At 36.9% G+C, this 26,906-nt stretch overlaps 1 protein-coding gene across 1 annotated transcript in view; it reads left to right on the top strand.

The window, feature by feature from the left end:
- The window catches only part of LOC128647510 (proton channel OTOP1-like), a 217,084-nt gene that overhangs the window by 142,467 nt on the left and 47,711 nt on the right, over positions 1–26,906 (top strand). The window contains exons 4-5 of the mRNA XM_053700295.1: positions 15,147–15,277; positions 17,069–18,036. Of these exons, the coding sequence (XP_053556270.1) occupies positions 15,147–15,277; positions 17,069–18,036 (1,099 nt within the window). The remainder of the gene's footprint in view (positions 1–15,146; positions 15,278–17,068; positions 18,037–26,906) is intronic.

Raw genomic sequence — 26,906 nt, 5'->3', positions numbered from 1 at the left:
GGTTATAGGGTCAGTGGTATCTGCATCAGAAATAAATACCACCCAGCACTATATAATGACACAGTAGTGACACTGGCACATGGGTATAGCCAGAGGAAGGCTGGTTATAGGGTCAGTGGTATCTGCATCAGTATAATAACACCCAGCACTATATAATGACACAGTAGTGACACTGGCTCATGGGAATAGCCAGAGGAGGGCTGGTTATAGGGTCAGTGGTATCTGCATCAGAAAAAAAATACCACCCAGCGCTATATAATGGCACAGTAGTGACACTGGCACATGGGTATAGCCAGAGGAGGGCTGGTTATAGGATCAGTGGTATCTGCATCAGTATAATAACACTAAGCACTATAAAATAATGTTTTTAATTTCAAATGTACTTTGGTGTCCTTCACTAAGGTCTGTACTTTGGAAAATGTCCGCCACAGCCTTTGTCTGTGCCTATCTCTGCGTGGAGCATCCTCTTCCATCGAAGTCTTCTTACTAAATGACGGTTTCTTTAAGTGACATCATCCAAGATGGCGTCCCTTTAATTCCGTTTGGCTGATAGAATTCTATAAGCCAAACGGAAATAAGGTAGAAAAAATCCTATTGGCTGATGCAATCAGCCAATAGGATTGAAGTTCAATCATATTGGCTGATCCAATCAGCCAATAGGATTGAGCTGGCATTCTATTGGCTGTTCCAATCAGCCAATAGAATCGGGGCTATTTGTAATTTAGTGTAGGGTAGGGCTTTTTTTATTTTGGGGGGGCTTTTTTATTTTGTTAGGGAGATTATGTTTAAAAATCTTGTAATTTGTTTATTATTTTCTGTAATTTAGGGGGGGGGTTGTACTTTAGATAATTTTATTTAATTGTATTTAATTTAGGGAATTAATTTAATTATAGTGTAGTGTTAGGATTAATTGTAATTTAGGTTAGGTTTTATTTTACAGGTACTTTTGTATTTATTTTAAATAGGTAGTTTATTAAATAGTTAATAACTATTTAGTAACTATTCTACCTAGTTAAAATAAATACAAACTTGCCTGTAAAATAAAAATAAACCCTAAACTAGCTACAATGTAACTATTAGTTATATTGTAGCTAGCTTAGGGTTTATTTTATAGGTAAGTATTTAGTTTTAAATAGAAATTATTTAGTTAATGATAGTTATATTTATTTTGATTTATTTTAATTATATTTAAGTTGGGTGGGGGGTTAGGGTTAGACTTAGATTTAGGAGTTAATATGTTTATTATAGTTGCGGCGACGTTGGTGCGGCAGATTAGGGGTTAATAAATGTAGGTAGGTGCCGGCGATGTTAGGGACTGAAGATTAGGGGTTAATAATATTTAACTAGTGTTTGCGATGCAGGAGTGCGGCGGTTTAGGGGTTAATATATTTATTATAGTGGCGGCGGTGTCCGGAGCGGCAGATTAGGGGTTAATAATATAATGTAGGTGTCGGCGATGTCTGGGCGGCAGATTAGTGGTTAATAAGTGTACGATTAGGGGTGTTTAGACTCGGGGTTCATGTTAGGGTGTTAGGTGTAGACATACATGTATTTCCCCATAGGAATCAATGGGGCTGTGTTAAGAACTAAACGCTGCTTTTTTGCAGGTGTTAGTTTTTTTTTATGAGCCGGCTCTACCCCATTGATTCCTATGGGAAAATCATGCACAAGCACGTTCCGCCAGCTCACCGCTAACGTAAGCAGCGCTGGTATTGAGGTGAGATGTGGAGCAAAATTTTGCTCTATGCTCACTTTTTTGCGGTTAATGCCGGATTTGTAAAAATCCGTAATACCAGCGCTGTCTGTAAGTGAGCGGTGAGCATAAACTGCTCATTAGCAACGCACCCCTGTTAACGCAAAACTCGTAATCTACCCGATAGGTTGTTACCCATGTTTGGGTTGTGCCAGTTGTAATACTATGATAAAGGGAAAATACTTCTTTCATCCCCGTTCTGGTAAGAAATATAGCATCAGGGGTCTATTCACATGTAACACTACCTATGCATATATATGATTAAATGCCCTTGTGGGCGGAGTTACATTGGGGAGACCACTAGGATGGTCCGGGAAAGGATATGTGAGCACAGGTCCGACATAACGAACAATAAAATAAAGAATCAAGTAGCAGAACATTTCATTCAGGTAGGTCACAATATCTGCCAACTTAGGTTTCAGATCATAGATCACATTACCATACCCAGAAGGGGAGGGGACAGGGAATTGTACCTAAAGCAGAGGGAGGTGTTTTGTATTAACAAGTTGGACACTCGGTATCCAATCGGAATGAACAAAGAATATGACCTTTCGGTCTTCCTTTGATCCACCTCTGCTTTGAGTTATAAATTAAGATAAATGTTAGATTGACATTATGTATTCTGTACTTTTTGTGGTTAAATGTATAACATTGTATATGGTATGTAATTATTTTTATATGTATGCACTTTTGTATTTCTTTCACTAGATGGCGCATCCTCTATATTTGCTAGGTAGCATCAAAATAGTAGTTGTGATTTATCAACCGAGGGTCTAATTAGGAGGTGTGGTTTGTAATCTTTACCCCTTTATTAAGGTGTGTTACCTGCATTATATATTGACATGACTAAAGACTAGAGGTCCGAAACGTTGTCTTTTCTTTGATGTCTCAATAAAGATGGAAGTTTTTGCTGCTGTTTTTTCTGGACTGTGCTATATTATTGAGGATTTGTGTGGAACCCCTACAGCTTGCACCACCCACTACCTCAGTGCTGTGCCGCATGGACTTTGTTTGTACATTTACCACACTGGTTACTTGTACTTTGGTATAATGGATACAGTAACTGACATAGTTACCAACCAAGGAGACATGAATTCAAAGGTATTTGCCTACACTGAGATGGAGGCTGCATGGATTACTACCCTTGCCCTTGGTTCCAGAGACTTTCTGAAAATTTTACCAGCAGAGGTATCCACTAAAAAGTTTGTTAAAATGTCAAGAAAAAACTTGCCTGGGAGCTTCATTCCACTACACTAGCCGAGTACTATAGGGTGGGACATATCCCCTGCAGCTTACGGATGAATGTGCGACCCACACTTATACTCTATAATCCAGAATATTGCGAAAAATTTGAACACATATTAAACAAGTGTTCGTTTGACCTTATGGTCCTGACTGTCGATTACGTACAGAAAGAGATTGGCACACAGCAGTCTGAATTATTGAAATTGGAGACGGAACTAAAGACATGTTTGAAAACAGACAAATTGAATAAGTTGTTGGAGACAACTAATAAGGTTGTTACTGAGCTCCGTTCCGTGCTAGAGGCACGCAAATGCGATGAGGAGGATTACTCACTTGGCACAGTGTATCACTGGAGATCCGATCGTACTGGAAATTACATCAGGGGAGCTTCCGGGTTTCACAGATGGAGGTACACAAGATGCCATTATGGAGGTACAGCTAACACAAGTCAGGAGTTGGGAATCTCAATGGGGGGACTCGGAAATGGATACAAGGTCAGACGTGGGGGCAGGAGACACAAACATGGCACCACGCAGAAGCAATCGGAACAGACGGGAAGCAAGGGTAAATCACTAGTTTTAAACTTATCACAGGTACAGATTACAGAGACTGAGTCGTTACTATTACAACGAGGACTCTCTTTTTGTCTCTTTGCCAAATGTGACTTTTTTAAATTGCGAAAGATCTTTTTAAATTTTTCAGATCTCTCAAATTAAATTCCATGTTCTCTAATGATTGTTATGTGGATAAATTTGTCAAACCTGTAGCCAATCCCAGTAAACTACATCTTAACCATTTGGGTTTGAAATCTAAAAGTAGGTTTATGCCACAAAGTTATGACCACAGTGTTGATATTTTTTCTAAATTGGTACTTGATGATGTTAAAAATTTACAAGATAAGGTTAACAGAAAGAAAAACATAAACACAGATAGTAATGTTAACAATGGGTGTTTTTTGAATAATAAATCTATGAGAACATTAAAATCTCTATGGAAAAACAAAAGCATTATTCTAAAATCTGCCAATAAGGGCGGAGCCACTGTCCTTTTAAATAAGGAATATTACGTGAAACAAATTAAGCTCCAACTGTCAGATAGTGAGGTGTATCGCCGTTTACCTTATAATCCAATATTTAATTTTGATAAAGAGATTAAAAGTAAAGTTTTATGTGCCTTTAAGAATGGTATAATTGGTAAGAAAGAGATTACCTTTCTTTCACGTGAACATGCCAGAACACCTGTATTATACACCTTACCCAAGGTACATAAGAACGTACAGGCCCCCCCGGGACGTCCCATTGTTTCTAGTATGAATTCTGTGTGCTCTAACATTTCAATCTATTTAAACCACATTTTAAGACCGTTTGTAGAATTGTCCAGTTCTTACATTAGAGACACAAGTGATTTTTTGATCAAACTGAGTGACCTAAATATAGCTACTGAAAAAACTATTTTATATACATTAGATGTATCAAGCTTATATACCTCTATAATACATGCATCTGGTTTAGGAGCTGGGAAAAAGGTTTTACAACAATTTAGTACTTTTAACAACTGTCAAATTGATTTTATCTTAGACCTACTTGAGATTGTACTAAGATGCAATTATTTCCTATTTCAGGATGAATTTTATATTCAACAACAAGGCATGGGGTCCAATGTTGCCCCAACATATGCTAATATATTTATGAACATCTTTGAAGAGAAATTCGTTTTTGAGAATGGTCTCTTCGTTCTATGTGGTTCTATGTGGTGCCACTTGGTGGCGCTACAGAGACAGTATATTCGGCATAAGGTTGGGCGACATTGGATCCCTATGGGAATTTGTCAGTCAGCTTAGTAGTGCAACCACACATATTAAAGGGACAGTCTACACCAAAAAAATTCTTATTTAAAAAGATAGATAATCCCTTTATTACCCATTCCCCGTTTTTGCATAACCAACACAGTTATATTAATATACTTTTTACCTCTGTGATTACCTTGTATCTAAGCCTTTGCAGACAGCCTCCTTATCTAAGTGCCTTTGACAGACATTCAGTGTAGTCAATCAGTGAAGACTCCTAAATAACTTCACGGGAGTGAGCACAATGTTATCTATATGACACATGTGAACTAGCACAGTCTAACTGTGAAAAACTTTCAAAATGCTCTGAGCTAGGAGGCGGTTTTCAACTGTTTAGAAATCAGTTTGAGCCTAGCTAGGTTTAGCATTTCAAAAATACCACCAAGGGAACAAAGCAAATTTGATGATAAAAGTAAATTGGAAAGTTGTTTAAAATTGCATGCCCTATCTGAATCATGAAAGTTTAGTTTTGACTTTACTGTCCCTTTAAGTTTACTCTAAAACACAGTGAGAAAAGCATTGAGTTTTTGGACACCAAAATTTATAAGTCTGGTTATGGCTTTGGAACAGACTTACATATAAAATCCACCAATTATAATAGCCTGCTCCATTTTGAAAGCTTTCACCCTGAGTCCCTTAAGAAGTCATTGCCCCGCAGTCAACTCCTGAGAGTCCGGAGAATGTTATCTGATAACACACTTGTTAAACAGAGATTGAATGAAATGGGAGACAAGTTTAAATCTAGCGGTTACCCTTTGGAGTTAGTAGACAAAGAGATTAAGGAAATAGCGACATTACCTCGTAATAGTCTGCTAGAGTCATCGAAAACCAAAAGTTAAGCTGAAGAACACAAATTCAACGATTTGAGTAATCGGATAAATTATTTTCTTAGAAAAGACTGGCATATCTCGAGCACATTCAGTCAGGTTTTATGCCTGCCTATAGGAGAAGTGAAAATCTTAGAGATAGACTTATTAAAGCTGACATAGGCCCACAAAAATTAAATGTACAGACATATATTTCTGAAAAAAACTTACGCCTAGATTTAGAGTTCTGCGTTAGCCTTAAAAAGCAGCATTAAGGGGTCCTAACGCTGCTTTTTAACGCCCGCTGGGATTTGCCTAACGCCGGTATTACGAGTCTTGGAAGAAGTGAGCGGTACAGCCTCTACCGCCAAGACTCCAACCGCAAAAAAAGTCAGTAGTTAAGAGTTTTATGGGCTAACGCCGGAACATAAAGCTCTTAACTACAGTGCTATAAAGTACACTAACACCCATAAACTACCTATGAACCCCTAAACCGAGGCCCCCCCACATCGCAAACACTATAATAAAATTATTTAACCCCTAATCTGCCGACCGGACACCGCCGCCACCTAAATTATACCTATGAACTCCTAATCTGCTGCCCCTAACATCGCCGACACCTACATTATAGCTATTAACCCTGCGTCGCTGCCACCTACCTACACTTATTAACCCCTAATCTGCCGACCGGACATCGCCGCCACTATAATAAAGGTATTAACCCCTAAACCGCCGCACTCCAGCCTTGCAAACACTGTAATAATTTTATTAACCCCTAATCTGCCTTCCCTAACATCACAGCCACCTACCTACAATTATTAACCCCTAATCTGCCGCCCCCAACGTCGCCGCTACTATAATAAAGTTATTAACCCCTAAACCTAAGTCTAACTCTAACCCTAACACCCCCCTAAGTTAAATATAATTTAAATAAAACTAACTAAAATTACTATCATTAAATAAATTAATCCTATTTAAAACTAAATACTTACCTATAAAATAAACCCTAATATAGCTACAATATAACTAATAGTTACATTGTAGCTATTTTAGGATTATTATTTATTTTACAGGCAACTTTGTATTTATTTTAACTAGGTACAATAGCTATTAAATAGTTAATAACTATAAATTATTTTGGGGGGCTTTTTTATTTTATTAGGGGGCTTAGATTAGGTGTAATTAGCTTAAAATTCTTGTAATATTTTTTTATTTTGTGTAATTTAGTGTTTTTTTTTTGTACTATAGTTTAGTTTATTGAATTGTATTTTAGTTTAGATAATTGTAGGTAATTTATTTAATTAATTTATTGATAGTGTAGTGTTAGGTGTATTTGTAACTTAGGTTAGGATTTATTTTACAGGTAATTTTGTAATTATTTTAACTAGGTAGCTATTAAATAGTTATTAAATAGTTTATTTTAACTAGGTACAATAGCTATTGTACCTAGTTAAAATAAATACAAAGTTGCCTGTAAAATAAATATTAATCCTAAAATAGCTACAATGTAACTATTAGTTATATTGTAGCTATATTAGGGTTTATTTTATAGGTAGGTATTTAGTTTTAAATAGGATTGATTTATTTAATGATAGTAATTTTAGTTCGTTTTATTAAATGATATTTAAGTTAAGTTAAGGGGGTGTTAGGGTTAGACTTAGGTTTAGGGGCTAATAACTTTATTATAGTAGCGGCGACGTTGGGGGCGGGAGATTAGGGGTTAATAATTGTAGGTCGGTGGCGGCGATGTTAGGGAGGGCAGATTAGCGGTTAATAAAATGTATTATAGTGTTTGCGAGGTGGTAGAGCAGCGTTTTAGGGGTTAATACATTTATTATAGTGTCGGAAGATTAGGGGTTAATAAGTGTAGGTAGGTGGCGGCGACATTGGGGGGGACAGATTAGTGGTTAATAAATATAATATAGGTGTCGGCAATGTTAGAGACAGCAGATTAGGAGTTCATAGGGATAATGTAGGTTGCGGCGGTGTCTGGATCGGCAGATTAGGGGTTAATAGTATAATGCAGGTGTCAGCGATAGCAGGGGTGGCAGATTAGGGGTTAATAAGTGTAATATTAGGGGTGTTTAGACTTGGGGTTCATGTTAGGGTGTTAGGTGTAGACTTAGAAAGGGTTTCCCCATAGGAAACAATGGGGCTGCGTTAGGAGCTGAATGCTGCTTTTTTGCAGGTGTTAGGTTTTTTTTCAGCCAGCTCAGCCCCATTGTTTCCTATGGGGAAATCGTGCACGAGCACGTTTTTCCAGCTTACCGCTACCGTAAGCAACGCTGGTATTGAGGGTTGAAGTTGAGCTAAATTTGGCTCAACGCACACTTTTCTGAGGCTAACGCAGCCATTCAGACAACTCGTAATACCAGCGTTGTCTTAAGGGTGCGCTGGAAAAAAAGGCTTGTTAGCACTGCAGGTCTTTACCGACAAAACTCTAAATCTAGCGGTTATTTTGTTACCCATGTTTGGGTTGTGCCAGTTGTAATACTATGATAAAGGGAAAATACTTCTTTAATCCCCATACTGGTAAGAAATATAGCATCAGGGGTCTATTCACACGTAACACTACCTATGCCATATATATGATTAAATGCCCTTGTGGGCGGAGTTACATTGGGGAGACCACAAGGATGGTCCGGGAAAGGATATGTGAGCAAAGGTCTGACATTAGGAACAATAAAATAAAGAATCCAGTAGCAAAACATTTCATTCAGGCAGGTCACAATATCTGCCAACTTAGGTTTCAGATCATGGATCACATTACCATACCCAGAAGGGGAGGGGACAGGGAATTGTACCTAAAGCAGAGGGAGGTGTTTTGGATTAACAAGTTGGAGACTCGGTATCCGATCGGAATGAACAAAGAATATGACCTTTCGGTCTTCCTTTGATCCACCTCTGCTTTGGGTAACAATTTAGATAAATGTTAGATTGACATTCTGTATTCTGCACTTTTTGTGGTTAAATGTATAACATTGTATATGATATGTAATTATTTTTATATGTATGCACTATCGTATTTCTGTCACTAGATGACGCATCCTCTATATTTGCTAGGTAGCATCGAAATAGTAGTTGTGATTTATCAACCAAGGGGTTAATTAGGAGGTGTGGTTTGTAATATTTACCCCTTTATTAAGGTGTGTCACCTGCATTATGTATTGCACATGACTACGGACTAGAGGTCCGAAACGTTGTCTTTTCTTTGATGTCTCAATAAAGATGGAAGCTTTTGCCTAAGTGGTGAGTGCTGCTGTTTTTTCTGGACTGTGCTATATTATTGGGGATTTGTGCGGAACTCCTACAGCTTGCACCACCCACTACCTCAGTGCTGTGCCACATGGACTTCGTTTCTTTGCGGGTTTGCCTGGCTTTGGGAGGACAGAAATGTGAGCCTGAAGAATTGTGTCTGGGAATAAATTTGTGTCTGATGTATAACTGAATAAAGTTAATAAATGGGGGGTTAATTGAGTTGCAAAATGTTTTATAATATCGATTCGAGAAACCATCTGGGCCCGGGGCTTTATCAAGTTTTAATTCTTTAATAGTATTTGTTATTTCAGCACTAGTGATGGGGGATTCCAGGCTCTTAGCCTCTTCTGGTTTTAGTTTGGGTAGCAGAATGTCTTTTAGATATGTCTCGCAGTGTATTTTGCATCGGGCGGGTGATCTCTTGGGAAAGAGATTGTATAACTTATGGTAGAAGGAGTGAAAGGATTTACTTATCAACAGTGTGTCTTCTATCTGCCCCCCCCCCCTGTTCCTGTGTGAGGGCATGTATGTAAGTTTTTAATCTTTGCTTTTTTAAAGCTCTGGCAAGCATTTTACCAGCCTTGTTTCCTTCTCCGTAGTATTTCTGTTTCAGAAATAAATTATGTTTTTTGGGTTTCAAGTTGGAGATGTGCATTTAATTTGCTGCGTTTGTCATTTAACTTGTCCAGTAGGAATGGATCTGAGTGGTGAAGTTTCAGCAGAAAATCTGCTTCTATTTCTGCTTGGGCTAAGGTGGTATATATGCTAGTGATTTGCTTGCGCTTATGGGCTTTCATTTTAATAAGTTCCCCTCTGATATAAGCTTTGTGTGTTTCCCAAATCGTGGTCGTTTTCATATCAGGAGTGTTGTTTGTGGTAAAATAAATGTCTAATTGCGTAGAGAGCTTTTCTACCAGCAACGGGTCCATTAGTAAGGAGTCATCTAAACTCCAGATGAAAGGTTTTCATGGGATTGAGGGCCAGTGCACTATGCATTCTACCATAGAGTGATCAGACCATGAGGTGTGTTTAATATTTACTTGCTTAATGAGTGATAGGGCCAGGTGGTCTACTAGAACACAATCTAATCTGGAGTAACTCCTTTGTGGATTAGAGAAAAAGGTATAGTCCCTAGTATAGGGGTGGGTATATCTCCATGCATCATGGAGTGTAAGGGTTTTAAAATGTTCCCAAATATTACAAAGGGCTTTTTGATTTAAACGAATGAGGGGGTTTGATTTATCTACCTCAGGGACTAAAGCAATATTCAAGTCCCCTGCTACGATAAGAGGGCCTTTAGCTATATCTATGATTTTATTAGTGATATGGGAGATGAGGGCTTATTGGCCTGTATTTGGGGCATAAACATTTATTAAAGTTATCGGTTTCCCAAACAGCAACCCTGTGATTCCCAGGTAATGTCCCTCTTTGTCCCTGTCCGAATGGATAAGTTTGAAAGATAAAGATTTATGTATCAAAATACTAACTCCATTTGTCTTTTTTTTCCATTTGTGCTATGGTAGTGTGTGGGAAATGGGTGGAGAAGTTTTGATCTAATGCACTTTTAAAATGAGTTTCTTGTAGCATTAGTATCTTTGCTCTATTCTTCCGGAGGTCCTAGATTTCCAGGGCTCTTTTATTGGGACAGTTAAATCCCTTCACATTTTGGGTGATTATGTTTATATTTTGCGGGGAGCTGTGTGTCATCCTAGTTGTGTGTGGGTGAGAAAGCCCTGAAGGGGTGAAACGCGTGGATTCTTAACAAGAAGCTTGGCTGAGCTGTGTCAGTGAGCAATTTTGAAACACTGTGAAATCAAATACAGCTGAAAAGGTAACAGAAGTCGTATCTCTGCGTACATTGTACTGAAGTGCAGAGGTTTGAAGCACCGGGTAAGAGAGAGCTGCAAAATTCAAAAGAAAGGAGCCAAAATACAAGTACCCAAAGAAAACCGGGAGTGAGTGACGTCACACCAGCCGGTAATAGAGGGAGTGAAGCTCCGGAAACCACCAGAGACTCTGAGAAAGACCGCCAAACATAACGGAGGTAAGATCCACCTAAGACACTAACTGCGGAGGATTGCAGTTCTAAAGGTGAGATTTAAAATCCTCTAACGACTATAGCCAATATACTGCAATGAATATATATTGTTTGAAAGACACAATTGCGAAGATCATTTTAAGTATACAAGACACTGTTAAAGATACTGGAACCATTTCCACGCTGTAATCAAAAGCCTAGAAAGACTTGACAAAAGTCTTGGGAAAAGGGTCCTCAAGAAAAGATTTGGAAACTAACCTTTTATTCATCCATTTTTTCACCCACATGTTTTTAAAAATTAAGACATTTTTAAAATTGAAAATATTTTAAAATAACAATTTTTTTCATCGGACACAATCTTTTTTCTTTTTTAAAATCCACTAAGTTTTTAATTTTTTTTACTTCTTGAGTCAATTCATTTTCCACAATATGAAAGGGATATACTAAAAAATGTATCAAAATGTATCAAATATACTAGGTTAAGGAATGTATGAAACATATTAACTGTATGTAGTTTTTATATATGCTTTTAATTTAGGAAGATCTAGTAATTAAAGCTATTCGTATGTATCTAGGATAAATTCGTTATCAATAAAAACATGTATGTACAAGTTTTATAAAAGGAAATTGGGCAACCAGTATTAGGATATAAACTGAATAAGTCACAGGATAGTTTTATATATTAACCACAATTTTTTATTATTTTTTATTATCTATTTAATACTCACTATGTCACTTGTATGTTTTGAATAGAAGTTCATACTTTGTAAATTAAGGGGTAACACTTTTTCCCTTTTTCACAACCAATAACCATTATAGAAACACCCTAGACTTTTTAAGTACACTGTTTAAAACAATTATAATTACACAAGGTTCGTGATATACTCAGTATCACTGAGACAGGGATTATAGGTGTTACATTATTTGATATTAATTATTACTTATCCAGGATATAAGGATACGGTTTTTGTGAATTTATTTAATAAATACCTGAAACGCTTTAAGCGCACTCTACAAAATTTTGTATTATAACCAGGTGAGAACATAATGTAATACAGGCTTTGTCATATAAATGATTAACATTTCAGGAATATCTGCCTTAAAGTCTATCCTTCCTTGGAAAACAAAAACATATTGAAAGAAAATAAACGTGTCATTATTCAAAACTTGTGGTACACAACTGGTGTACGCATAAACACATGATATTGCAATTCTGAAAGTAGGGGAAATATCCCCTTGGGGCAATATTATTAGCCTAGGTATAATTAGCTCTAAAAAGGCGAGCTACATTGTTTGGGAATCAAAGTCGGCCTATCCAGGTGTCACAAAATAAACCATGAGCATGAGACATGTGTGATAATAAACATTAATAACATGCATAAATTACCTCTTTTTGTTGTAAATGTAGAGAGAACAACAAGGTCTGGACCGTAATTAAACATTTTTGCAAAACCCCTTACAGGTATATTACCGTCCCTCAGAAACAGGCTTGTCTTTCTTGTAGTCCCCCTGTGCAGGCTTCCTTGTGGATGCTCTTTGCCACTTGGGCCTTTGAGAGAGAGGTGGCTGGTGATGTTTGTCTCTGGGAGGGTTGTGCTGTGTGAGGTCTTGGATGGAGGGAGGTGTTATCTCCAGATCTTTGCATATTCTTCCAAAATGTTCTGGTGTATTGCAAACCCATCTTCTTTCCTTCCATAGAAGCTGCATGCTGAAGGGATGTCCCCACCTATATGGGATGTAATGTTGCCGCAATTTAGTTGTCAGCGGGCGGAATTCCCTTTTTTTCTGTAAGGTCCTCGGGGTTAGGTCTTCAAAAAGTTGTAGGGAGTCTGTCCTAAAGGTGAGAGGGTGTTTTTCCCTTGCTTTCTTCATGATGTTCTCTTTGATTGGGTAACTGGTCACCCTTACTATAATGTCCCTTGGCGGCTGGTCTCCTAGAGGTTTTGCTCAGAGTGCCCTGTGGAATCTGTCTAAGGCAATGGTTACTTCTGCATCTTCATCTGTCAGGTATGAAAAGAGGCCCTGTAAGTAATCCTCCAGGGCATTAGGCGCAATGGTCTCGGGGACTCCTCATATCCTGATGTTATTGCGGCGGCTCCTATTTTCTAAGTCGTCAACTTTGTTCTCCAGCTGCATGATAGTCTCTTCTTGTTGTGACATCTGTGTCTGAAAGGAGGTAAAATTAGCATTGAGTAGGTCTAAGTCTCCCTCCAGCTTCTCAACCCTTTGGCCAACCTCTGTCAGTTCCTTTTTTATCTCTGAAATTTCTTCTCTGATCCACTGTTTAACCTGACAGACAAGCTCAGAAAAATCTTTTTTAGAAGGAAGGGACTTCAGAAGTTCTATGGGTACTGATATTGCCGATTCTAGGGTATAATCTTCCAATTCTGAGGATGGTGATGAGTCCTTGGGGTTGATAACGGGAGGGTTTTTTTGCCTTTGATGGAGCTTCTATGTGTTTAAAAAAGTAATTCACCGTTGATGTGGAGGGGGGTTGCTTTTTAGCTTGTTTGTCTGTTTTGTACCCTTTTTTGGGGGACATTTTTTTAGATTTTATCCAGATATATAGTAATAAGAGGAGAAAAAGTGAAATGTCCTTGTGTCTGTCTCCAGACAAGGTGTGGTGGGTTCCCCCTGTGGGTTTATTTTACTGAGAAAAGAGTAGTTCCATAATTGTTTCTGTATTGATCTGGAGTAATCTTGCCTTTAAATTAAGTATATCAAGTGACCCTCAAATAGTGAGGACATTTCAGATACAGAAACCAGGGTTTTCAATCCCCTCTGCCAAGTGTATAATTGTGAGGGATTATGCTCTATTTTCAGCAGGGTGAAAGCAGTTTAAGTCCCCTAAGCACTTTACTTTCGATTGGGATGAATGACGTAGCTGAGTCTTTTAGAAGGACAGTGTTGTGCAGAAATTATTTGTGGGAGCTTCTAATATCACCATTTTTATGATGCATCATGAATATTGTATGTGTTGTTGTAGCTAACCACTTTTACCAAGTTTAGGTGTGCCGGTATGTGTAAAATTGTGCGGCCATACTTCTGTCACTACAGGCCCCCTGTTATGTTATATGTTGCTATACGCAGCGTTCCCAGAGTCATAAATATAAACATCCTTATGCCCTTGGTACCTGGTGTTGCGTGGTACTTTCATTCGGTCTGTGACTACAGTAGTTGTTAGCCCTCAATGGTATCCCTCAACAGGTTTTCATGCTCCGATCTATGAGCAGTCCGCCCACATGGCTCACTCCATTCTTTAGAAGTTCTATGGGCTCCGGTCTCAATATATACAGGGTGGGGGTCTCCTGCTATACACCTCTGCTATGCCCCGCTGCTGCCGAAGCTGAAAAACAAGGTTTTCCTTGGCCAAAGACGCTCCAAAATGTGTGTTTTGCCCGTTAGGGTTCCAGGAGCTCACTTGCGTGCAGCCGTCTCCATTGAGCACTGGCTCCGCCCTCTTAAAATTATTATTTTCAGGGTCGTTAATCTCAGCATTAAATACCTCGTACATGTTCAGATTACAAATGGCATGCTATTGTTAGTGCGAGTCGCGATAAGCAATATTGCCACCACACTAATTTACGCACATATTTAAAGTTGAAAGTAAACGTGTTAGATGTTTGTTAAGGCTTCCAGGGAGTTACGACACTTTCATACTCAGTGCAAGGCTTGCTGCGGCTGCCTATGTGTGGCGAGGTAGAATTAAAGTAAAATGTCTCCATTCTGCATGCATAAGTCCTTGCGCTGCATATGTGATACCGCTTTGCGACGCCGGTTCTATGTTAGTTTATGGGGAAAAAAAATGCAGGCGACGGGTAAAATATATGTGTGTAACTGGTATGCGGCACCGTATATGTATTCGCTTGATTCTGCTAAAAATTGGGAATGCCAGGTTTTGCGCTCGACACCGCAAATGTAACCTTGTTGAGGAATGTAAGCTTACGAGTCGGGCCCATTTCTGGTTCAGCACCCTGGGTAGCGCTTGCTGATTGGTAGTTACATTTACCAAGAGAACGAAGAAAAATTGATAATAGGAATAAATTAGAAAGATGCTTAAAATTGCATGCTCTATCTGAATCACAAAATAAATCAGTATTCATTTTGTTTATGTAATGTAATAAATCAAACATACTAAGCACAACGATCTTTGTATTTTAATTTATACATACTCAAAACAATCTTCATATCATTTTTCAGGTTTGGATTAATCCTTTCTGTGTTTACCAATTTACTTTTATGGACTAGTGCTGTAGCAATAGAATCAGAGAGTCAACTTTTGGAACATATGGGAAGACTGTCATCTCTTGGCTTTGTAAACATATCACGCGGTAAGTTAAGTAGCAAATAGAATGTCAAATTCAAATTTGTATAAAGGAAAATCAGCATGATCAAGGGTTTAGTTCATAAGGGCTGGTATGCTATCCATGCTCTGCACCATCATAGATAGAAATAGAAAGTTAAAAAATATTTTATTTTATTGTATTTAGTCCATGAAACAGTTTTGAAGCAGAACTTGGCATGGTACTATTTTAGCTCTTCATGATGTATAAAAGACCTTACATGTTCTATAATCAAAATTATCTTTTATATATATATTAATTAACAGATGTGCACAGACCAGAAATTAGTTTCAGACAAATAATTTCTCATAAAAAATGATTTGTTCATTGACAGAAATTTGTTAACCCCTTTTTCATATGAGGAACATTTTCAAGGCAGACGAAGAGCAGAACAGCAGATTAAACTCATAAAAATAAAAGCAGTCTCTAGTGCTAGTGCTATAAGCCAGGATTGGTGAAGAATAAAAGTGAAGCTTGCATAGTTTTTGACTGACACAGGAATTAATTAACAAATCAATCAATTGCTGAATTTAGTTATTGAAAAACATAAATCTGAACTTTGGAACCCTATCCCGCCTGCAGAAAAACGTTTTCCGTCTTTACAGTGATGGTTTCAATTACATGAATGAAGGAACTTGTTTTTTTTGCTGCACCATCATTTGTTCCTAAAATTATTCATTAATGGAATTTGCTTTGAAATTAATTAAAAAAATAATGCAAAATTAGTGATTTTTTTGTGTGACTCATCTGAATCCAAATGCATGTCTGTTAATTAACCATTAGTTAAAAAGATATAAAAAAATATGTTAAACTATCTTCTAGGGCTGTGTTTCTTTACCGCGGTCCTCAAGTACCCCCAATAGGCCAGGTTTTTATTATAGCTGAACCACAGAGAAAAACAAATCTCACAAACACTCTGCAGTTTATGAAGTGGTTTGAGACTCTGTCCTGATAGCCTGTATTGGTTTCTTTCAATAAAATCTGGGAATGCTCAAATTCACCCATACAAGTACAAAAACCCTCCTAAAACAATTGAGAATAGTATAGTCTTTACTAAGTGTTATGCTATTATTACACAATATTGGGATGTAAGGAAAGCTATCAATTTAACCTTATACGGGATAAACCGCTGAGTATTACTATTTAATGGTACCAAGTGAGTAAATTTACAGCTGAAGTGTAAGAAATAAGTCAGAAAATTAAATGTAAATGAAGCTTACTCCATCTCATTTAATACCATGGTGTACATGACCAAAATTTAAAATTAGAATCCTAATAGCAGCTATTTGAAAGGGACTAGCTAAAAGGCTTAAAGGGACATTAAGACAAAATTAAACTTTCATGATTCAGATAGAGCGTGTAATTATAAATAGAATTCCAATTTACTTCTGTTATCTAATTAGTTTTGTTTCTTGGTATCCTTTGTTGACACCAAGGTGAAGTAATCAGCAGATCAAGGTAGACTTGGGATCAGCATTACACTTCTGGCAGCTAGCTGCTGATTGGTGGCTGCACATACATGCCTCTTGTAATGGCTCACCTGTGATAGCTCCCAGTAGTTAATTGTTGTTCATTTGCATAACTTAAACATAGGCTAGCAAATCAACAAAGCATATTTGATAATATAAGTCAATTAAAGTTATTATACATACACACACATATATAATGATGGATATTGCTATATGTATAGATATTTTTCTATCTATCTTTCTAGAAAATAAATCTAAATCTAATACTTTTTAATAAAATTATTATTATTTTTTTTACTTTTTTACACAGCTGAAAATCGTCCAGAGTGTAACTGTACCAATAACTTATGTGGCTCATTTTCCAAAGGGGTGTTTTACACTTATCCATTCAACATTGAATATCATATTTTAGCATCCACAATGCTATTTGTTTTGTGGAAGAATATTGGGAACAAGATCAAATATCATCAGAAGAAAATGGTATTTAAGTTTCATTATGTACTGCCTGGAGCAATATTGGGATTTGTTGTACTGGCCGTGACGATTGGTGTTCTTGTTACATATTTTTTGAAGATTGGATATTCAAAACATAACAGTGAATTAGCACTCTTAATATATTATTTGTATTCCATTATTGTGCTGAGTATAATGTGTGTAGCCTCAGTTATAGGTCTTTCTTTATTTAAAGTAGAGAATAACTCTGTAGGGGAGGATAAAAGTCCTACAATAAAACTGGACGCAGATCTTCTGATAGGTGCAGCCTGTGGTTCCTGGATTATCGCATGGGGATCCATCTTGGCAATCATATTTGCTCAAAGCCATCCAACTTATACGTGGTACAATTTACCCTATTCAATCCTAATTATAATTGAAAAATATGTACAAAACCTTTTTATTATTAAATATATTTATTGTAAGAATGGGAAAACAACCGCAAATGTAATTTCTAACACTGAAATATCCTCTATACCAAATGAGATGAACTCGCAAGTTGAACTTACAGGCACTGAATCTTATAATGAAGATACATCGTCTATGCAACATATTATTCAAACATCTCCTGCCCTAGAGGACAAAGAAACATTTCACAAAGCCACAATAGTTGAAAATGTTTCCTTAAAAGATCTGGATATTATAAGTAAAGACAAACCAATGATGAATCAAGTCCACTATTTAGTTTCTCAGATACCAAACAATGAAGATATCTCCATGAAATTAAATTCTAAGAAGATAATAATGAAAAATATTACAGTTTTCCTCTTCATGTGCAACATTGCGGTAAGATATTTTAAATACATAATAAAGTATTAAGTTGCAAATAAACTAAATGAAACTAACAATTAGAACAAAGAATTTAGCATTTTCTGTCATTTTTTAACAATTTCTCAAATGTAAAAAATGGCTTTATAATTTAGGAACATATTCTTGCTAAGGGCCTGATATTCAAAAACTTGTCACTCAGGCGAGCTATTCTAAAAAAGGTCTCATTGGTATGGCAAATCCCTTAAAAAAAATAGAAACACAAATTTTAACTTGAGTCATGTTTATGTTGCTATGTAATGTTCTTTATGTAAAACAGAGACTCCTGCATTACAATACAAGGTCTAAAAAAATCCCTAAGATTCTGCGGGATTTCTCTCCATGGTGGCGAGGTTTTGAATATTAGGGCCTAAATGAGATTAGAATTTGGTTACATTATATATTGGAATTCAAAGCCTTTTGTACTTTTAAATGTATTAAGCACCTCTAGCTTTTTGTAAAAAAATTTTTTTTTAATGGTGTACATTAACTAAACCAGATGTTTTACCTCTGGAGCTTGGAACAAAGCACTGTTTCTACAAAAAAGCAAGAGATGTTTTTTCCAAAATAATTCATTTTAGTATACAGTCCAGACAAATAATAATTAATTAGCTGTCCATATCTGCCACAAAAAAAACCCATAATAACTTTTTTTTATGGCATTCAGAAGACTAGACCTGTGATGAATGCTGGGCTTATGTTGGAATTTTGATATTTGAATTGTAGAAAAAATGTTCCCCTTAACATTTGGTCTGCCATTTAAACATTTTATAGAATGAGTACCGATTCTAACTTTAGAAAATTAGATTTATGGAACTTCCCCCTCAAACCACAGGAAAAATTTTGATCCACTGGTCACTATATCATGTTTTGACTACTGCAACACATTTCAGTCTGTACTAAATGCTTATGTCATCATTTTCCATGGTACTTTCCTGATATTTCTCTTTGCCAGTCTATACATTGGCTTTCATTTTCTACCTGGAAAAAAAAACCTAACCCTTGCTTACAAGGCCCTTGTAAACACCTCATCCACTTGTATCTTAAACCTTATCTTAATATACTCTCTAATTTGCTTATCTCATTCTGCTTATGACCTACACCTCTCAATACCTCCCATCATCATCTCCCACTCCCATCTTCCCTTAGGCTACACCTATTCTCTGAAACATGGGCAGCCTGATCTGGGGGACAGAGTGGCAATTACCCTCTGGGCCAATCAGGGTCGACTCCAGAACGAATATTTTCAGTCAAAATAAGAGCAGACCTTCATATCTGCAGGGAAGTGTAGCTTCTGACTGGCTTATCCCCCACTATTAACATTTGGATAATATGTGCTTAATCACTAGTTAAAAGAATGAAGTCTAAATCCTATGCAGTGCACTAAAACAGAGCCCCCCAGTGCAATAGCTCATTAAACACAATTCACCCCTTAATCACCATGTTCCAAAACCCTTAAACTAATTCTCAAATCTAAATCATGTCCCCTAAACATCCATGCACCCCAAACCCTCCAATACAATGAACCCCTTTGTTTGCAATAGCAGTGAGGATACTAGATTTTCAGGTGCTGGTCATTTTGTAGATTATATTTAGCTATACCTGTTTCGCAATAACTAACAGTTATCAGGCTACTTTATGCAACCTATGTACTTTGAACCTATAAGAATATGATTTTATCATATAAATATAAGTCTATAAATGGCTACCGGCCTCTATCAACGCCTCAAAAGTGCACTGTGATCTTAGGCCCGACCTAAGATCACAGTGCACTTTTGAGGCGTCGATAGAAGACTGTAGCTATTTATAGACTTATATTTATATGATACAATCATATTCTTATCATGATCTATTGTTTAAGAAAATGAGTAACTCACGATAGTTAGGTAAAATTAATAGGGTAAAAGACAAGTCCAAAAAGTCTCTAATTAACTTCCAATTCCAAATAAGAGGTTAAGACACGGAGCTCCTTGCAGATGCGTGATGCGACCTCAAAGTTCAGCAGCTAACCCTGCCCCCAGCATGCAGCATTACATAACAATTCATTATTTTATTTATTATTTTTAAAGTGTATGATCAAATCAATATTTTTTGAGGGGGCACAGCATTCCATTTGGGTGGGCATAGTTCCCCAATGCCCCCCCTTTGAGCCAACCCTGGGGCCAATATCTATGGACAAAATTATGCCGCTTGATTTTTTGTTTTCTGGCCCTTGTGAGGGATATAATTGTGTGTTTTGGCCCACCCTTCAGCTTCTTCTTGGTACTGCTGGACAATTGGAATCCACATAGCTTTTGAAGACTATTCTGCATCTGCTCTTTTTTCAGTGCTGACCTCCTGTTTCCTTCTCTCTCCCTAAAAGAGTATGAGTTTGTGTATCTTCTATATTATTTGTGGGTTTATGACTGGCAGGGTAGGAGTAGGGTAAAGTGTCTTTTCTTCATTATTCCAATTAAATCCTCTTCAGAGAAGCCTACCGCCTAAAAATCACACATCAAAGACATATTCTCAAAGGTAAAGTCTAGTGCCTTTTTGTAATCATTAGAAGCCTTGAAGACGTTGTCAGTCCTCCTATCTACATTCACCATCTTCATATTAGTGGCAGTATTTTTTATTTATCTGGAATAATACGGGCTGCTATAGGCTATGAGGCCCATTTATCAAGCTCCGAATGGAGCTTGAGGGCCCGTGTTTCTGGCGAGTCTTCAGACTCGCCAGAAACAGCAGTTATGAAGCAGCGGTCTAAAGACTGCTGCTCCATAACCCTGTCCGTCTGCTCTGAGCAGGCAGACAGGAATCACCACAATTCAACCCGATTGAGTACGATCAGGTTGATTGACACCTCCCTGCTGGCGGCCGATTGGCCGTGAGTCTGCAGGGGGCGGCGTTGCACCAGCAGCTCTTGTGAGTTGCTGGTGCAATGCTGAATACGGAGAGCATATTGCTCTCCGCATTCAGCGAGGTCTTGCGGACCTGATCCTCACTGTCGGATCAGGTCCGCAAGAACTATCATAAATAGGCCTCTATATCTTAATTCAGCAAGAAAAAAAATGTTTTTATTACATAGTTGAAAAATAATATTTGTGAATCATTTTAAGACAGTTTGTTTGTTATTATAGTCATATTTAGGACTTTCTCATCAGAGACTCTAACCATATAATATTCTCTAGCCTATGCAATGGGGAAATAGATCTACAATTACGTCGAGAGATTATTTAGGGTTTAATACATCACTGCACATCAGTAATTTCCTTTTTGCTCTACTGTATCATGGATTCAGTCTTTAAGGTCATCTATTATTCTTCTATTTTGTATCCATTTGCTACCTACATATTTCTTGTATTAATGTTTCATTTCATTTTATTTTATTAATTATTGAATGTATTATTTTGATTTGCAGGCTTTACATTTTTACGTTTCCAGTGGGTTCCCTAACATTTAGCTTAATAACAGATGTGTTTTTTCAAATCTTAATGATTTTTTGATTCAAACACTATAAAAGGTGTTCTAGGAGTTAAGGCAATTATCATACTGTTGGAGCATCTCACTTGGAATTGTCATCTCAAGCACAATTTCTCAACATTCCTAAGCTTTAGCAGGAGCTCCATGTTTCTCATCTCGGCTCTCTCTGATCTCTTCCACAGTTAAAATTTCCTGATTTCTATATTGCATAACAGGGAGTATGTACTTCCGGCATATGCAGCTATTTCAGGATAATTCAGTTCTATTATTCCTTCTATGTATATGCTTCTTCATTGAGTGATCCTATTGATATACATGCAGAACTTGATATGAAACCCAATATTTTTCTTTCATGATTCAGATAGAGGGGCCGATATATCCTTGTCTGTCCGACATGATACACTGTAGCGTATCATGACCGATAGACATGGTGAACTGCTTGCGCAATGCCGCCCCCTGCAGATTTGCGGCCGCTAGCCAGGGGTGTTAATCAGCCCGATAGAAGTTAACTTCTAATATCAGTTTTTATTTGGTATCTTTTGTTGAACAGCAGGGATGTATGCTTAGGAGCCGGCCCATTTCTGAAGCACTATATGGCAGCATTTTTGCAAGATTATTATCCATTTTCAAGAGCACTAGAATGCAGCACTGTTTCCTGCCATGTAGTGCTCCAGATGCCTACCTAGGTATCTCTTCAACTCCAAATATCATGGGAACGAAGCAGATTTTATAATAAAAGTAAATTGGAACCTTTTTTAAAATGGTATGCTCTATCTGAATCACAGAAGACATTTTTGGGGTTTCATATCCCTTTAAAAAGAATGTATCAACAAGGTCTAGTCTAATAATAAACATAATTTCATGTTTAATTAAACTCAAGCAATGCTAGTACATGGAATTCTACTACTTTATTACTCAATAGATATTTCACATTAAAATCAGTTACCTTTATTTATTCCTCATCCTCAGAAAACAACACCTTTGAATGTATCTACAGCATACAGGTTTGTGTTTTTAAATAACACATTTTCTTCTCTGTATAGTTTTTTAATGTTTAGATTCTTCCCATGTCTAGTTCACATTTAAATAAACACCAGGATGATCTAATTTAATAAAAAGTTAAAACCTCTGTAAAAATCACACTGTTATTCTATGAAACCTCAGTACAACTAAACTAAGATAATTGTATTGTTCATTTATAATGGCAATGAGATGTATTGAGGAGGTTATAGGAATGTTTATTGTAGAAATACTCAAAATTATATACCCTGCAATTAAATATTTGAGGTGATTTTTTATCAATAATGAATTAATTAGCTACTTCAATATCATCACTGAATGTACAGTTTGCCTACGGCATATGTCTCATACAAAGGAATTATTCTGTGGTCTGATTGCACAGCACTTTCTACAGATGTTAACCCAGTAGGGTCTAATTCAGTATAACTTTAATGATCAGAGACAGTGGATATATGTTTTGGAACTCAGTGTTGCTTTTTTTTAGGTCTAAATGTCTAAGGTATAAGTTCCATTTTTTGTTTTAATGTTATCTAAGAAAACAATTTTAGATGCCTAATTCATCCTCAAAATGGAGTATTTGACAGAAGTTACTCACATCTACAGATGGTTAAAAATGAATTTCATAGTTATGTCAGCTTTTCAAATTACAGGTCTTAAAGGGACAGTCTAGTCCAAAATAAACTTTCATGATTCAGATAGGGCATGTCATTTTCAACAATTTTCCAATTTACTTTTATCATCAATTTTGCTTTGTTCTCTTGATATTCTTAGTTGAAAGTTAAACCTATGAGGTTCATATGTTAATTTCTTAGACTTTGAAGGCAGCCTCTATTCTGAAAGCATTTTGACAGTTTTTCACCACTAGAGGGTGTTAGTTCATGTGTGTCATATAGATAACACTGTGCTCATGCACATAGAGTTACCTAGGAGCCAGCACTAATTGGCTAAAATGCAAGTCTGTCAAAAGAACTAAAATAAGGGGGCAGTTTGCAGAGGCTTATATACAATTTAATCACAGATGTAAAAAGTGTATTAATATAACTGTGTTGGTTATGCAAAACTAGGGAATGGATAATAAAGGGAATGTCTATCTTCTAAAACAATAAAAATGATGGTGTATACTATCCCTTTAAGAACAGGAAACAGTTGCTAAAATCCCAAGAGGGGTTATTCAAATCATTGATGTTTATTGGAAATTTTGGGTTACTTAAAAACATTGGGGGGTAGTTATCAAGCCGTCAACCTCAAATACGCTGGAATTCCGCAGCGTATTTGTGGCGAGGCTGATTCACCTTAGTTATCAAAGGCTAGAGACCGGCAAAAGTAGAATTTTGTGACGTAAACTTCGATCCGCCGGACTCAGATTGAGCTCGCATTCTATTGGCTGATCGGAACAGCCAATAGAATGCGAGCTCAATCTGATTGGCTTTAACCTCTGTAAAAATCACACTGTTATTCTATGAAACCTCAGTACAACTAAACTAAGATAATTTTATTGTTCATTTATAATGGCAATGAGATGTATTGAGGAGGTTATAGGAATGTTTATTGTAGAAATACTCAAAATTATATACCCTGCAATTAAATATTTGAGGTGATTTTTTATCAATAATGAATTAATTAGCTACTTCAATATCATCACTGAATGTACAGTTTGCCTACGGCATATGTCTCATACAAAGGAATTATTCTGTGGTCTGATTGCACAGCACTTTCTACAGATGTTAACCCAGTAGGGTCTAATTCAGTATAACTTTAATGATCAGAGACAGTGGATATATGTTTTGGAACTCAGTGTTGCTTTTTTTTAGGTCTAAATGTCTAAGGTATAAGTTCCATTTTTTGTTTTAATGTTATCTAAGAAAACAATTTTAGATGCCTAATTCATCCTCAAAATGGAGTATTTGACAGAAGCTACTCACATCTACAGATGGTTAAAAATGAATTTCATAGTTATGTCAGCTTTTCAAATTACAGGTCTTAAAGGGACAGTCTAGTCCAAAATAAACTTTCATGATTCAGATAGGGCATGTCATTTTCAACAATTTTCCAATTTACTTTTATCACCAATTTTGCTTTGTTCTCTTGATATTCTTAGTTGAAAGTTAAACCTATGAGGTTCATATGTTAATTTCTTAGACTTTGAAGGCAGCCTCTATTCTGAAAGCATTTTGACAGTTTTTCACCACTAGAGGGTGTTAGTTCATGTGTGTCATATAGATAACACTGTGCTCATGCACATAGAGTTACCTAGGAGCCAGCACTGATTGGCTAAAATGCAAGTCTGTCAAAAGAACTAAAATAAGGGGGCAGTTTGCAGAGGCTTATATACAATTTAATCACAGATGTAAAAAGTGTATTAATATAACTGTGTTGGTTATGCAAAACTAGGGAATGGATAATAAAGGGAATGTCTATCTTCTAAAACAATAAAAATGATGGTGTAGACTATCCCTTTAAGAACAGGAAACAGTTGCTAAAATCCCAAGAGGGTTTATTCAAATCATTGATGTTTATTGGAAATTTTGGGTTACTTAAAAACATTGGGGGGTAGTTATCAAGCCGTCAACCTCAAATACGCTGGAATTCCGCAGCGTATTTGTGGCGAGGCTGATTCGCCTTAGTTATCAAAGGCTAGAGACCGGCAAAAGTAGAATTTTGTGACGTAAACTTCGATCCGCCGGACTCAGATTGAGCTTGCATTCTATTGGCTGATCGGAACAGCCAATAGAATGCGAGCTCAATCTGATTGGCTAAAACCTCTGTAAAAATCACACTGTTATTCTATGAAACCTCAGTACAACTAAACTAAGATAATTTTATTGTTCATTTATAATGGCAATGAGATGTATTGAGGAGGTTATAGGAATGTTTATTGTAGAAATACTCAAAATTATATACCCTGCAATTAAATATTTGAGGTGATTTTTTTATCAATAATGAATTAATTAGCTACTTCAATATCATCACTGAATGTACAGTTTGCCTACGGCATATGTCTCATACAAAGGAATTATTCTGTGGTCTGATTGCACAGCACTTTCTACAGATGTTAACCCAGTAGGGTCTAATTCAGTATAACTTTAATGATCAGAGACAGTGGATATATGTTTTGGAACTCAGTGTTGCTTTTTTTTAGGTCTAAATGTCTAAGGTATAAGTTCCATTTTTTGTTTTAATGTTATCTAAGAAAACAATTTTAGATGCCTAATTCATCCTCAAAATGGAGTATTTGACAGAAGCTACTCACATCTACAGATGGTTAAAAATGAATTTCATAGTTATGTCAGCTTTTCAAATTACAGGTCTTAAAGGGACAGTCTAGTCCAAAATAAACTTTCATGATTCAGATAGGGCATGTCATTTTCAACAATTTTCCAATTTACTTTTATCATCAATTTTGCTTTGTTCTCTTGATATTCTTAGTTGAAAGTTAAACCTATGAGGTTCATATGTTAATTTCTTAGACTTTGAAGGCAGCCTCTATTCTGAAAGCATTTTGACAGTTTTTCACCACTAGAGGGTGTTAGTTCATGTGTGTCATATAGATAACACTGTGCTCATGCACATAGAGTTACCTAGGAGCCAGCACTGATTGGCTAAAATGCAAGTCTGTCAAAAGAACTAAAATAAGGGGGCAGTTTGCAGAGGCTTATATACAATTGAATCACAGATGTAAAAAGTGTATTAATATAACTGTGTTGGTTATGCAAAATTAGGGAATGGATAATAAAGGGAATGTCTATCTTCTAAAACAATAAAAATGATGGTGTAGACTATCCCTTTAAGAACAGGAAACAGTTGCTAAAAACCCAAGAGGGTTTATTCAAATCATTGATGTTTATTGGAAATTTTGGGTTACTTAAAAACATTGGGGGGTAGTTATCAAGCCGTCAACCTCAAATACGCTGGAATTCCGCAGCGTATTTGTGGCGAGGCTGATTCGCCTTAGTTATCAAAGGCTAGAGACCGGCAAAAGTAGAATTTTGTGACATAAACTTCGATCCGCCGGACTCAGATTGAGCTTGCATTCTATTGGCTGATCGGAACAGCCAATAGAATGCAAGCTCAATCTGATTGGCTGACTGGATCAGCCAATCGGAATTGAAGGGACGCCATCTTGGATGACGTCCCTTAAAGAAGCCTTCATTCGTCGGTAGTCCGCCGGGAAAGAAGGATGTTCCGCGTCGGCGGGATGAAGATTCAAGACCCAGCTTCGAAGATGACCTCGCCCGGATAGAAGACTTCTTCAGCGCCTCTTGGAAGATGACATCGCCCGGATAGAAGATTTCTTCATCGCCGCTTGGAGGATCACTTCATCGGATGGAAGATTTCTTCAGCACCCCTTGGATGATCACCTCTGCCGC

This window comes from Bombina bombina, chromosome 2, assembly GCF_027579735.1.
Source record: "Bombina bombina isolate aBomBom1 chromosome 2, aBomBom1.pri, whole genome shotgun sequence".
Taxonomy (NCBI): domain Eukaryota; kingdom Metazoa; phylum Chordata; class Amphibia; order Anura; family Bombinatoridae; genus Bombina; species Bombina bombina.
The sequence above is the reverse complement of the archived record's forward strand: the minus strand, read 5'-3'. Positions and strand labels throughout refer to the sequence as shown.